Source organism: Raphanus sativus, chromosome 5 (genome assembly GCF_000801105.2).
Source record: "Raphanus sativus cultivar WK10039 chromosome 5, ASM80110v3, whole genome shotgun sequence".
NCBI lineage: Eukaryota > Viridiplantae > Streptophyta > Magnoliopsida > Brassicales > Brassicaceae > Raphanus > Raphanus sativus.
In genome coordinates, this window is record NC_079515.1 from 35037335 (window position 1) to 35052765 (window position 15431).

Sequence of the window (15431 nt, forward strand, 5' to 3'; positions counted from 1 at the left end):
AATTTAGGGTTCAGAATTTGAGTTTAGGGTATAAAATTTGAGTTTAGGGTATAAAATTTGGGTTTAGGGTATAAAATTTGGGTTAATGGTATATATTTGGGTTTAGAATTTATGATTTAGGGTTTAGGGTTTAGTTAGCATCACTAAAATTGATTTTATTTTTCTTTTTAACTATTTTTTTTAACAATTTGATATTTTTATTCAATTATTTACATAGTATTTTGATTAGTTTTAAAGAGAGTGGTGAATTTAAAGGTTCACCACAAGAGGTGAACCTAAGTCTTGTCCATCCAATAAGCCCTTTTATATTTTCCTTTCTTGAACTTTCTTTATTGTATACTCAATATGGCCTTTCAGTATTAAAATTACAGATGCTCAAATTAGTAATATATCAATGTATGTTTATCATACATTTTAAAACCAGAAATAACTTATTCTCAGAAAACCAAGAAGTTAGATATATTTATGTATGTTTAAAAATTTACACTATGATGTAAGCTGCAAAACAATATTCTCATCATATTGTGTTTCTGTGGTAATTTTATATTTTATTTTTATCTTAAAAATAATTCAAAGTGTATATTGTTTGAAATCATGTAAACGTTTTCACTGCCTACATAACATGTGGGGCACTTTTTATGTATATAAACTTTTAGATGTAGATTTGAATTATAATCAAACAAACTCAAAATAATTTTTACTTAATTTTATGAACAGAAAATATACAATTAACATATAATTTATATAAAATATGTAAATTGTTATAAATACGATAATAGATAAACGGTTATATATTTTTACCAAAAAAAAAGATAAACGGTTACATATTTGTACAATGAACAATCATTACCGACATATTTTAACTATGCATCACTTTTTTGCTTTATAACAGTTGTAAAATGTTTAAATAAAATGTTATAAACAAAAAGTCTTATATTCTCTTTTATTTCCTTTTATTTTTAATGACGACTTTTCTGTCACCTTTCCTCCCTTTTTTCCTTTGTTACTTTCACTTTTTTCTTTTAATTTAATGTATAATATACAACCAAAAAAATATTATTCCCATACATAAAACGTATGGTTGGTGTAATAACAACAAATATTTTTGGGTTAATCCACCGTTAGTCACTCTTTGCTTCTTTATAAATTGTACATATAATTTGGTCTAATAACCGACGTTTACATTAATATAGAAAGGTTTCTCAGCTACTTAGTACTAAATTAATATACTTATAATATCTAATTTGGATATGAAATGGGAGAATTTTTTTTATCAGTATATCTTTATAAATATAATTTTTTATAAGCTTTTATTCAAAGGTATCTGGTATCATCTAGTAAAACTATGTTTTCTGGAATACATAAACAATACTAAAACAAACAAAAATTGTCATACAAGTCAGATATAGTGATTTTTTCTATGTTTTATATCAATACCATTATTTTCTTGTGTATATCTATACTATTAAAACAAAAATACCCATATTCAATGGTACGCCATTGAAATAATTAAATTAACATATCTTTAAGTAATTATTGTCCTTTTCTATTTATTAAACTATTTTCTAAATCATATTTAGCTTAATTTTCGTGCTTAATATATTTCTTAAAAATAGTTAATTTTTAGGAATATTAAAATTTAAAACAATTTTAACAATACTAAAATTGGATAATGTTACCACTAATTATTTTGAACAAAATTCAATTTTAAATTCGATATTAAAAATATTATGAATATTCCTAAAATATATGTTTAACTCACCATTAATTATTTTGAACAATAAAATCTATATATGCTAAAATTTAAATATATTTAAACTACTTATAGAATAATAGGAAATATTTGTAACTGAATATTATTTTTAATATAATTAAATCTCACCTAAAATTATATATATTAAAAATTCTAAAATATATGTTAACCATTTCGGTTACAATTAATAATTTTCAACCAAAAAATTTAATACTGAAATTTAAATATTTTTGAATTACTTGTAAAACAAAGTTTAGTGTTTATAACCAAATATTCTTTTTCTAACATACTAAATCTTATTATATGGTCCATATCTGATCAAAATATTTAAATTCTTATTACATCTAGAATACAATTTCATGTTAAAAAAATATTATTCAAACATATCAATAGGTCAATATTAATTTGTCAAAAGTTTAGTAGCGGGTACGAGTCACTATTTTTTACAGCACATAAATTATTTAACGGTTGTGTTTGTACAAAATTGAAAATATGATAAATATTTAAAATATAAATCAACAAACATTTAAATAATATTTACTTATATAAAAGATAAAAATAAATACCCGCAAAGATGCACGGATCAAGATCTAGCATAAAATATATATAATACATAAAAAATATAAGAACTGAGATATGATTTAGTTAACCGAGGTATTGAATAATTAAGATGAACAATAAAATAAAATAAAATAAAATAACATATATCTAAAGTTAGATTTTTTTTTAAATAATCTTAAAACGTAAGAAAACTAATATTATTACGAGAGTGTATAAATTTTTTGTAAGAGTATAAAAATTGTTTTACAGAGAACTTAGTAACTTAATAGTTTAAAAAAATTACAAAAGCTTTTTAAATCATTATATATTTTACAAAATTATTAACCATTTTATTAATTATCATAAAGCTAACATTATTTCAGGGTTTATAAATTATTTATAAGACTAAATAAAAATACTATTACACTTAACTTAATGAAAAAATATTCTATATAAAATATAAAAATTAATAATTTATAAGGGTTTACAAAATTCATCTATAAGAGTTAATAAATCACTTAAGAGAGCTTTTTGTCAAAATTTAAGAGAGTTTGAATTCATATAAATGTACATTTGTTAGAGTTTATAAATCATATAAAATATCTTAGACATAATCATATAAAATATCTTAGTTATTTTATAATCAAATCAGATAATGTGGTAATCAGTTTTTTTTTCTGAACAGATTTGATGAGTTGATAGATAATATAAAGATAAACACAAAATAAAATAACAATGGAGGAAGAAAGTTGAGGCTTGATTGTGACAGGAGTCACGGTAATCTTAGGATCAGCTGGGTACGTAGCATCTCCAAAAAAGCATGCATTTCTGACGTTCTTTGGAGTTTTAAAATGTATAATTAAGCTCCTTTTAATTTATTGCATATTCACGAGGATGCAATGCTACTTTTTTTTATTTTAAGGATAATTTCGGTTTTATTTATACAAGAAAATATTTTGTAGAACTAGTATAAATGTTTCCATATCTACCAAAATTTACAAATTATTTACTGGAGCTATGTTGGGCGATCAGTGCTATTAGCCTATGGTGGGATAGATCAATATCTAATTTATGTTGGTATTAAGAATTAGAAGACATAATAATAATTAATAGGTACAACAACTAGAACATTGGTATTGGGCCCATACCTAAACCACCAAGTAGTCATATATGTTTTTGGGTCTGAACTGACCCAATTAACACTTGAACATAACGAGACACTGAACATATGTGGATGAATGACAAAATCTTGCTTCATGAGTAAAACAACTGAGTTGAACAAAAAAAGAGTAAAACAACTGAAGGACCATTATAGATGGCGGAAGTGGGCGACGGTAGCAGTGTGGCACCACGCTGCAGTGACAAGTTCTGTCATTTTTTCTATAGAAAAGTCGGTTTTATTCAAATGAAGCCAAAAGTCTTTTTTTAGTATAGGAGATATGTGAATGTTAAATTTATATATCACAATTCAATTGGTTACGAAGATTACCAACCAAACTAATTGAAATGTGGAACTTGGCTAGCTTGATTAGCTAGTCGTTTGTCATTGTTTACTCGAAATTTATCACCAGATACAACATTCTTTTTTTTCACCCGGGATATCTTGCGGATCGAAATCCAACCGACTAATTTTCGGTATCTGATTACTGGCGCCAATCAAACTTAGTTGTTCGTAATCCAAATTAGATATCATGTCGCTTGACCACACTTTAGGATAATTTGAAGATAACTGATTCAAATCCATTTCTTTTAGAGTCATTGCGAGACGTCCTGTACCACCTAACTACTAACGTGTGGTTCAGATACAACTTTTTGAAAACAATCTACTATTTTTTACTGTACAATTAAACTGATTCATGTCGTTTGTGTGCATAAAATTGCATCAGTGAGAAGTTTTTTTCAAGATTATTTTTAGAATTTTTTTTTTCGGATTCAAAATCAACGATGATTCGTAGCTTAAGGCATTCAGTTTTTGGATTTTTTTTGGTTCTTTTGGATATATATATATGTGAACCACTCAGATATTATAAGATTCAGTTTGGTTTTGATTTTTTTGGTTCTTTTGGATAGATATATAAGAATCACTCGTATATTATAGAACTAGGTTCGGTTTTGTTTGGTTCCAGTTTTATATAATTTTGGATAAAATATTTGGTAGTTTGAAATATTTGACTATAATATCGGATATTTGATTTCAAATAAAATATAATGTTATTTGAATAATTCTACTATTAGATATTTTAAATATAAATATTCCGTTAGATTGTAGTTATAAGTATTCTGTTATTTCTAAACCAAATATAGTTAATAACTTAATATTTTAAAATATATAATCATCTTTCAGAATTTTGGGTTTAGGTTCGGTTTTCAGATTTTTTTAAACTATTTAAATATTTTTGAATTTCAGTTTGGTTTTGATGTCAATTTTTTTTTTGGTTTTTCGGTTTTTGGGTAAATACCAGTCCTACATCAACTTATGGTGATGATAAATTGATAACTGATTGATTTTTTTTCTTAAATACAAGATTTTTCTTTGTGGGTTAAAAATACACAATAATTTTATTCAGTAAACGATGACACTTAGTTTATCGGTTATATAATAAGAAACTGTAGTTTTAGAAGAAGAAAAACTGTAGTTTTAGAAAAATGAAAAGAAATAATAATCTTTTGTCCAAGAATTTGAAAATCTACTTAGTCTTTTACAAAAATAAAAAATAAGTTCACCAGTTATATAAAGAGAATGTAGTTTTACAAAAAGAAAAAGAAAATAACAATCATATGTCAAGAACACTACCTCCATTTGTCTTTTAAATTATATTATTTCCTTATTTTAAATATGATAAATGTGAAAATATTTCAATTTTACAAATAGATGAATTTTTTTCTTTTACTATTTAAATATTTAATGGTGATTTTTTCACATATAGTGATCATACAAATTTAACATGTTTTATTACATGCACAAAAAATTGTCTTTTTCTCCAACTAATTTAAAGTCCAATTGATGAAACCCTAAAATGCAATATAACATATATTTAAAAGACATATCAACAATAAAAATTAAAATACATAATTAATACCATAATAAGAGATAACAAAAATAATTTTGGACTATGTTGTCAGGAATAAATATCATAAAAGTGTTACGAATTAAATCATATCATACGTAAGTTCATAATTTTTTAAATTTTGAACTCACTCAATACATACGATCAGAAAAACGTATTATACATTTACCTTATTACCACTATATATTCACCAAAACCATCATTTACATATATTTGATCTAAGAACATTTGCAGTGGTGAGAAACTTTCAAAAATTTCTCAAAGAAAATAAGAAGAAATACTGAACTTAAATTATTCAAAAAATAGTTGAACCATTAAGTAGAAAACACTTACTAAAACAGTCTTTCAACACTTTGTGAAAGTCTCTTTTTTCAGAAACTTCTCCTGCCTCTTTCTTTCATATTTGCATTTCTCTCTTTTCATTTCCTTTTTCTATTGTTTTATACTAATTGAGGAACTATTAAGAACTCTTCACTGAGAATGTCGTAAGATGCCCAAAACTACATGTTAAAACACAACGACTTATTCAGAAAAATTAGATAATAACTCTAACACCTACAAAACTATAGGATTTGACAATTCAATGACAAAGTAACTTAAAGATTTCTCAAATTTCTTAATCTGTCATGACAAAATTTGACAGCACAATGACAAATTAATTCCAAAATTTTCACATTTCTCAACACAAGGACACATAAACTTCCAAGATTCTCATGCCTCTCAATCAGCATTTCTATAAATACCATTAGAATCTCCATGAATTATTTTCATATACGTGCTATTGGATGTTATCTTATTTATATCATCCGCGTTTATTTCAATAACTATTCCTAGTAACTATTATCTCCATATTTCTTTTGATTTTTATGTGTAGTTGACTAGTTGGGATGCTCATGAGCCTTGCTTTATGGACTTTTTATTGTGAAAACTCTCGGATCTGTTAAATGACTTCATGATTTATGTTTAATGCTTCTCTTCTTAGATTTTTTTTTGTCAGAAGATAAGTTTACACGTATGTTTCAGACGAGGTTGGAGATCTCTGGTGGACGTTTCTTGTTTGGGCCTAACGCATGCTAATCGATCAAGTTTCTGATGAGAGTTTGGACTTCATGTGGTATGATGACTTGGTTTTAGGACTTTGGGCTTAGGTTTCTTTATTCATTCTATTGATTAATCATATAAAAGTAATACTCTAATGAATGGACTCATGCATGCATTAACTTATGGTTCTTAATAAGGTTTGTGAAGTCGCTGTGTGATTTGTGCTTAATGCTTGCTTGAGAGTGGTTAACGCATGCATAAGTTGTTGAATGTTAGATCACCTAGACATATGACGGGGATTTAGAGTCTATCTAAAACAACGATACCTCTATTCTCAGAACTACACTTAGTTTACGAGCCTAGCAGTCAATCGAAACGCTAGCCTTCTTTTATGTATTCAATGAAGGTAAAGGCTCTTGTACTATGTAACAAAAACCTCTCTCAAGTGATTTCTAACAATACATGCAGTGCTTGTTAACTTATGTTTCTTGGACCATGATACTCTTATATTACATTTGAGCATTCCATAACGATCATATACTCCCGAGTGGTTTGATTCCCGCGTTCTCTGTGTCATTAATACGACACTCTTGAGCTGTGAACTATTTGGTTACTATCTTCTCAACAGCAGTACCCACATTACCTTCCACACAAGGAGGCAGAAGAGGGCCACTTTGAGTTACTTTCATCTCGTCTAGTAATGGCATCATTGACTCTCTTCCACATATGTATTATCTTCCTAATCGGAAATCCAAAGTCAGGAAGAACTTGATATATGAAACATGAAAACAGAACACACAAGGAAGTTGTAATAAGAAGATAAACCTCGGAGTTGGCTTTAGAGTAGATGATTATTATATATGACTGTCCTCTAAAAAACAAACCAGTTTTGTGATTTGACCTCTAGATAGAGTCAGGTGCTGGGCTCGAACTCGCTGAGGAAAGAGATTTAAAATGGGACCGAAACTAAAAGATCAATTTTCAAATTAAACCGTTGAACACGGATATTAATTGTACCGAATAACCCACCCAAATCCGGAATTGAAATCGAAATTCAGGAAGAAATCGTTAGAACAGATCATTTATAAAAAAAACATCTAGTTAAAATTATATAGTAGTACTTATCAGATAAGTAGTAAACCAAGAAATTAAAATTAAAAAACCGGGAAACAAAAATAAACCGAAAAGTACCAGAGTTGACCGATATTTGGACAAATATTGAAAACGACAATCATGTTGTGTCTTACCACCATTAAAAACATCTCGCCAGATACATAGATAGATAAACTCCGATCTCTCTCTCTCTCTCTCTGCACGTCGACTTCTTGTTTTTTTTTTTTTGTGAAGATGAAAGCTTTCTGCATATTCGTCGTCTCATTGCTTCTCACCGTTAATTCCAGGGTTCGTTTCCTTCTTCTAATCGGATTTTTGCTTGTATGATGATGGACTTTTGGATCTAATTTCTCTTTTTGAATTTGGATCCATGTTTCTTTTATAGGGAGAAGCTACCTCTTCTGTTTTCTTCATTGATGGATCCAACAACCAATTTCTTCGTCCACCATCAGCCGAGGTAATCATTTTGGTCTTTGTTATATATTTATATATCATTTAAGATCGCGAATGTAGTAGGCAGAGACACGATTCCGTTTAAGCAATACCATAAGGATCCATTAGTTGTGGTTTTTTTTTTGGTTCCTCTTGATTGGCGATCACAAGAAAGATTCTCTCTTGTGTTGTTTCTTACTTAAGAATGAATTATTTTTGAGTGTTCTTCGGGGCTTAGAATCAAATTAGTTGTTGATTAAATTTACTTTGAAATGAAATCCACAACAGGCGCTTCCCATGTCGCTCTCTGAGGTATCTGCATCAGTATCTGCCTTGTTGGGTTTTGCACCTCCATCTACTTTGACTGCCCATGGCTCCTCCAAGGTTTCTTCATCCTTCTACTAATGTTCGCTTTTTTTTTTTTATTATTTTTGTTTGTTAAAAAATCCTGTTACTTGATCATCTGATTTTGTTGTATATAGCTGAACAAGATTCTAAAGCCCAATCCGTTTGAGAGGCCTCGTGCTGCTTTTGTGCTAGAAATCGCCGGAGCTCATGGTATGCATGCAAAAAGGAAAAAGCTTTACTTTTCTGACATGAACCAACTTTTTTTTTAATTTATTTCTTAAGTTTTTTTTACTTTACTTGCAGATGCGCTTGTGGAAGCCTACACTAGTCATTCTTTCTTGGGCGATTCCATAAGAGGCAGTATCAGTTCTGATTCTTACAATGCTGATATTGAACTTCCAGGTTCCGTGATAGCTTGAACAGCACAAGCATCTATCTCATAAGCGTGACCAGTTTCCAATTCTTGCTTTGTATATATTACGTTAAGCTTTCTAAAAAAATCTTCAGGAAGTGGAGTTGCTGTTGTGTCTGTCAACGAACCCTCATCTCATGTGACTGACAAAGACATGAATGAGTTTGTAAGTTTACATTATCTTTCATTCTTATTGGATAACACTCTTTGCTTACCTTTTTTCGTTTTACTATGCTCACTAGTTAATGGGTGACTGTATTTTATCCGTAGGCATCTTGGTTGGGTGGGTCGTATGTTACTGACTCTGCTGAACCATTGGCTGGATTGCTGAGTATCCCTCTGGCTGATGGTGCTAATGTGGAGTTCCATTTGGAAAAGGTGATGTTCTTAGTTTCCATGAACTGCTTGTATATATTGTAACTTCCGTTTTTGAAGAAGGCTTTTGACTTTTGTTTACCATGAGCAGGAAGCAGAGAGGAAATTTGCATTGAACCTTTTGGATCTATATAATAATATCAGAGGAGTAGTCAACCTTCATGGGGATTTATCTCATGGTATTGAGAGACCTGCTGAACTAACGGTTGGACGCTTTGTCGGTATTAATGTAAGAACGTTCACTAAAAATGACTATGCTATATCATCTTGTTATTCCATTTTTGCAAAAGCTTGTCAATGTGTATAATATAATGGCAAATTACAGGTTTTAGCAGAGGAGTATGGGCAAGGTATGGCTAAGCAAGGGATGGATGTATTGCTTGCCACACTATCTAAGCTATTTGATATGTTGGAGACGTCTCACAGAGGTGGGTTTATAAACTCATTTTTCAAAAAGAAAAGTAATTTAAGACTTTTTTGGATGTAAAGCTAAGAAATGTTTGGGCTTGTTGCAGGCCAAATTGTTGGAGTGATCGTCCTTGATGAGAGAGTAAATCAAGAATCAGCTAATCTGCTGAGCGTTGAGTCTTCTTCTCGTTCATCTGCAAGGTCTATGGCTGAGGTAGAGGGAATTCCAAGTGCAGCCATTATCGCTCAAGTTATACTCGTTAGGCTGACGCTTGCATGGTTAACTGGAATAATCCTTCTCATTGCAACTATCCTTGGGGTAATTAACTCCTCATCTTCTATCAGTGAACTAACTACCAAAGCAGATTCTCATCCGTGCTTGCTTTTGCAGGTGTACTTCCTTATGTACATGCCTTTGACCAAGGACACGCTCCTATACTCAAACGTGAAGCTCGATTAAGACATAAATATACAAAACGTCAAGTGAATCTTCAGATCGATCGTTTACATCTTTTTTGTGTGTATCAAGCCGTGTTTTTCAACTGGCTGCATTAAACCAGTATTATTTTGAATGTTTCAAGAGAAGGTTGACACTTTTTGTGGCCAAACCAGTTGATTTGTTTATCTGTATATTGTTGCAATAAGGTTTCATTCTTGATTTTATTATTGTTTTCTTCTTTACATACATGTGAGTCTCAGTCCTATTAATAATAAAGATCGATTTGGACACTTTTTATGTAATAAGAGCTTTCGATCATTGAATATGAACATATATTATTGCAACTTCTTAAGAATTCACAGACACTCTATTGCTAGAATCTGCTGCACACTCGAATTTCCGTTCATAAAATTTTCTGAAGATGACATGAATGTTGCAAGGATTCAAGCAAAATCTATAACCAGTTGGAGAATTGTATAAACCATTTTTTGGAGAATCTCCATATGCTCTTTTTTTTTTTTTTGTCACACGGAGAATCTCCATATGTAAAAGTGTAAAACAGTAAAAAGTGTCTTGAAGACTCATTGAAACTTGGATTTTGAGAATGAGATTAGCGTTTTCTTCTCAACAATGAATCTAACAAATCTGATACTTGGAGCATAGAAACCATGCCTCTATCCCAAGAACACTTGTAGCATCCTGTTTTGATTCAATTTAGCATGACACGGTTCTTATTTCACTAAATGCAACTACAAACAAAACTTAACAAACCAGTTCAAGGGTAGAATTTCTTTATTCAAAGATGATGCAGATAATTGGTGATAAAGAAAGGTCTACATCAAACAACAAATCATTTATTGGGGACAAAAGTATGAGGAAAACTCATGTTTCTGTCCGACTCTCTGATCAAACTAAAGTGTTTTATGCAAACTGTCTTTTTAAATTTTGGCGGTTCATAGACTGGTCTTGGGTTTGGCTTCGTAGGCAATGCGTCTGGTCACAGTGCGCATTGTCACGAATTCCTCTGCAGAAGACGGATGTATCCCAACCTGTAATTTGTTCACAATGTTAAATTTAATCTTTAGATAGAACAAAAACATCGAACTGGTGAAAGTGAAAATTGTTTTTTATTCTACTGACCGTGCTGTCAAATTGTGCTTTGGTTGCTCCACACTTGAGCGCAATTGCAATCCCCTAGAATTGAGCAACACAAGATATTAAAAAAAGAGTATGAGACTCCACTGGATCAAAGTCTAATCAATTCACAAGCTTCAAAATCTTTGCAAGGCACAGTAGAGGCTATAAATATAGGAAAACTTGCCTGCATGATCTCAGCTGCATCTGGACCGCACATGGACGCTCCAATAACCTTATCAGTCTGCTCATCAACTATTAGCTTCATCAATGACCTTTCCTGGCGTCTACCAAACAAAGAAAAAATGTGATTAGATCGAAGAGGAGAGGAGAGTAGAGTCCTCAAAAGAGTGTTCATGTGCAAGAACGTTGAAAACCAAAGAGAAGATTGTAAAAAAAGAAATCAATCCGATTTAATGGATTCTTCTATGAGTCAGATAGAGCTTTAAATGCTTGCATACCCAGAAATGGTGTTCTTCATAGGATTAAAGCCTGAGGTGAAAACCAGAATATCTCCAGTCGCTTTTTCTACTGCCTCTTCTTCACTGAGACCCACCACAGCTAATGGAGGTATGCTGAAAGACAAGAAAAAAATGTAAATAAAAAAACTTTATGGAAGCTTCAGACTGGTTTGGCATCACTGTGAACACATATGCCAAAATGAGAGAGATATTTGTTAATACTTTTCAGTTTTTCCCAAAGTTCAATATTCAAATATAGAGAGCAGATAGTGCAGAAAACACAGAGATTATTTTGGTATACAACACACATACTTTAAGCCAACAACTAGTGTCTGAAATATGACACACACAAAGTATAGGACAGAGGGCTTACCAAAACACAGCACAGGCTACATTGCTGTAGTCTGCTTTAGTAGGTTTCTCACCAAAAACAGTGTTCTGCAAGCATCAAAACAAATCCCACTTAACAAATGGATTATATAAATAGAAAATCCCAAACACAAAAGCTGAAAGAAATATTGGTGGTGTGAGTAACTCCTAAAGGGTTTGTGTAGCAAAATTATAAGTGCGAGATTAGAAGCACAAACCGCAAAGCAGGTGGCCTCCATTAACGCAACAGGTGTAAGGTTAATCCGGTTTGTAGCATCTCCCACAGCCCATATGCTAGGTATATTAGTGCGTGAGTACTCATCAACCTGAGGATAATTTACTGAATTAGTAGCTGCAAGAGTATAGTTCTTTTCCTTATAACGTAGAGGAACAGTTTTCTTAAAGAATAACACAATAGGAAACTGGTTACAACCTTCACAGCCCCAGCCTGATCAAGTTCAACACCAACAGCTTCTAAGTTCAATCGCTTGGTGTTAGGATTCCTGCCTGTTGCAGATATAGACAAAAAAGATACATCCTTAGGAAAAGGCTCCATGGAGTATGCAGGAACAAGAAAATTACTAGTCTGAAATGAGAATCTCACAACTATAGATAGACAGAAAAGTTACCAGTAGCAAATAGTACAACATCCGCCATGAATTCTTCCCCGTGAGACGAGATTACTTTTATCCCGTCGTCTGTTTTTATCAGCTAAATTGAAAGATACAGTATGTTCAGTGAAGGATGAACTGATGAAACGAGTTCAGAGAACTGTAAATAGAAAATTGAGACATGAAAAGTAACAATCATACTCAGATACCTGAGTCAAACTTGTTTGGGGATGCAGATTAACACCCCTTCCTTCAAGATTTCTAGCCACTAGTGCTCTCATTTCATCATCAAAGCCCCTATGGAAGTAAAACTCAGAATAATAACGACTGTATTTTCCCTCTAGAGAGATTGCAAGAGACCCAAAAAGAAAACAGAAGCTTTATGGCGCACCTTAGTGGAAGTTCCTTCCTGAAGAATAAATCCACTGTACCACCCATTCCACGCCATATTGATGCAAACTCCACAGCAATGTACCTAAATAAAAAAGACAAACAGAAACAGGGATTGAAACAGTGATACGTCTGGCAGATAAGGATGAGAACATTGAGGATGAAAACATTACCCTCCTCCAAGCACTACAGCACGCTTAGGAAACTCTTCCAAGCTTAAAGCTTCATCAGATGTAATTGCCAGCTCCTGTAAATAACAGTAGGTACAACAATCAAAAAATCTCCTTAAACATACAGATGTTCTGTAGTGTATTCAACACTCGGTTGCTATTGTAGAAAAGAAAAGAGAAAGAACAAAAACTCACATGTCCAGGAATATTGGGCTTTTGTGCCCGACTGCCAGTGGCAATCAAAATGTGCTTGGCGGTGTAACTAATTTTGGTACCATCGATCTGTCTCACCTCAACTTCGTTGGGACCAACGATTCTTCCTTCACCTTCATACAACTTCACAGCAGCATTCGACAACAACCGCTTGTAAATATTGTTCAGCCTCAATATCTCATCAGTCTGCAACAAATAAAGAGAGGTTAATACTGCTGTTACCACCAATCCATCCAGAAAAGTTAACCCTAAAAGTCACTCGCCCGCCCCTAGTGCAAGTGCATAATGAAATGAATACATTAGAATACATAAGACAGTGTAGCAATTCCGGTGGCCTTACCTTCTTTTGCAGAAGCTTCTTCCAGGTGAAGTCCACATTCTCATTGATTTCCCACCCATAGTTTTTAGCATCCTGATAGAATATAATAACCACAAACATATGTCATCAACAAACCAATATATAATAGCCCAAAAGATAACTTGGAAACAGCAAAACAAGTCTGCACATAATGTTTCGGGCAAGAACGTTTCTCTTGCAGCTAAAAGAAATGCATTGAAATGAAGAGGACAAAAGGAGCCAAAAAAAAAAAGAAAAAGAAAAAAAAATCGGATATTTTTAATACCTCAAGTTCACCACCATAAGTAGCACCATAGACAAGAATCTTTTTGGGAACACAGCCACGAATAACACACCTGAAATTCACAGCAAAAGTGTGAAACATAGACAAGCGCACAATTACATATTGTATAAAGATTCAAAGGATGTCATCTTTATGACAAAAAAATAAAATAAACAAGAAGAAGTGAATAGCAGCAAATGTCACTTACGTTCCACCAACACCACCAATCTCCTCAGAGCTAATAGGGTGAAAGGGAAGCTCACAGATACCAACCTATTAATTTACAACAACATCCATATCAAAATATAATTAGGGATTATTGTTGACAACAACAACATCAAAAGAAAAATGTTATCAGTGTTACTATTGAAAATGACCTTAGCGCCATGATTAGCGGAAAACCTAGCTGCACGAACCCCGCCGCTCCCTGCGCCTATTACAAACAAATCAAAATCATAGTGAGTCTCCTCCGCCCCCACCGCCTTGTCAACCTCTCCATCATCAAGCATCTTCCTCCCCATGATCGTGCAGAATCACAAATCCAAACTGAAAAAAATAAAAACACAAACGATGATCAATCAATCACACCTATGTGAACGAAATGAAAGAAAAAAAAAACGAATCTCGAATCAGTAAAAGATAGATCGTAGAAGTGTACATCTCTGCAGAAGAAGAAGAATTAAGATCCTCTAGAGAAGAGAGACACACAGACACGATTCTCTTCCTTTTGTACTCTTTTTAATTGATGACTTTTCTCGAGTGGTGTTCAGACCTTTTATGATGACGTGGATATAATATCTTAAATTATATTTTTTGATGATCTAATAAGGAAAGCGATTTCCAAAAGTAAAATATCGAAATCTTCAACAGTCAAGGGTCGAGATTGAACGCTGTGAAAGGTGTATGTAGGTAGGTGTGTTGTCATTGTGTTTTCTGACGTGGCTTTTCTTTTAGCCAATGGAGTTTAGTGAGAGACAAGAGTAACAACACACAAATTGTTCTCCTCATCAATCATGTTATTACTACTACAGTACTACTAAATCAAATAAAAACAAGACTTGAGATATTTTTCAGTACAACATAAATCTCTCTCACAAAATGATTTCATATCATCTTCCACAACATGAGAGCATATCTTATGGGATGATAAAGAAATGGTTAGATGGTAATCAGGTAATGTGCACACAAGAAAAAAAACTTATAACGCTCAAGCTAAACTTATAACGCTCAAGCTATATAACATTTACATATTAATATCTTTGAGATGTATAACTTAGCCTCTGTCTCGATCACGTCTTGACAGGGTGAATCTTCTTTTGACCCTATAAATTTATTTTAACAATACATCATCTTTTGTTGATAACTTCAACACCGAGAGTTGTAGGAGCTGATTTGCACCATATCTTTAGTTCTTTCTTTGTTGTGCTTTTCTTTTTCATCCCCCCCCCCCCACTGTTTTCAAAATGGTTGGATTGGTCATGTCTTTTTGCTCCAACAATTATTACTCATAGCTATCTGAGTAATCCTGAGGTCG

At 32.1% G+C, this 15431-nt stretch overlaps 2 protein-coding genes across 2 annotated transcripts; one reads left to right on the top strand and one right to left on the bottom strand.

Moving 5' to 3' along the window:
• Positions 1–7656: 7656 nt before the first annotated feature.
• Positions 7657–10219, top strand: LOC108856818 (uncharacterized). The gene is made up of 11 exons (XM_018630712.2): positions 7657–7803; positions 7901–7972; positions 8236–8331; positions 8430–8505; positions 8599–8697; positions 8803–8873; positions 8978–9085; positions 9174–9311; positions 9408–9510; positions 9598–9809; positions 9882–10219. The coding sequence occupies exons 1-11, from the start codon at positions 7750–7752 to the stop codon at positions 9948–9950; spliced, it is 1098 nt and encodes a 365-aa protein (XP_018486214.2). The 5' UTR covers positions 7657–7749; the 3' UTR covers positions 9951–10219.
• Positions 10220–10703: 484 nt separating this feature from the next.
• Positions 10704–14700, bottom strand: LOC108805298 (glutathione reductase, cytosolic). Its single transcript, XM_018577310.2, has 17 exons — positions 14556–14700; positions 14275–14443; positions 14106–14170; positions 13901–13970; positions 13618–13689; positions 13260–13463; positions 13068–13141; positions 12896–12979; positions 12714–12801; positions 12523–12604; positions 12327–12400; positions 12112–12219; positions 11898–11962; positions 11525–11638; positions 11251–11350; positions 11070–11123; positions 10704–10978 (listed from the first exon to the last, which is right to left on the bottom strand). Exons 2-17 carry the CDS (start codon positions 14416–14418, stop codon positions 10883–10885), a joined length of 1494 nt encoding a protein of 497 aa, XP_018432812.1. The 5' UTR covers positions 14419–14443; positions 14556–14700; the 3' UTR covers positions 10704–10882.
• Between the last annotated feature and the right edge of the window lie 731 nt (positions 14701–15431).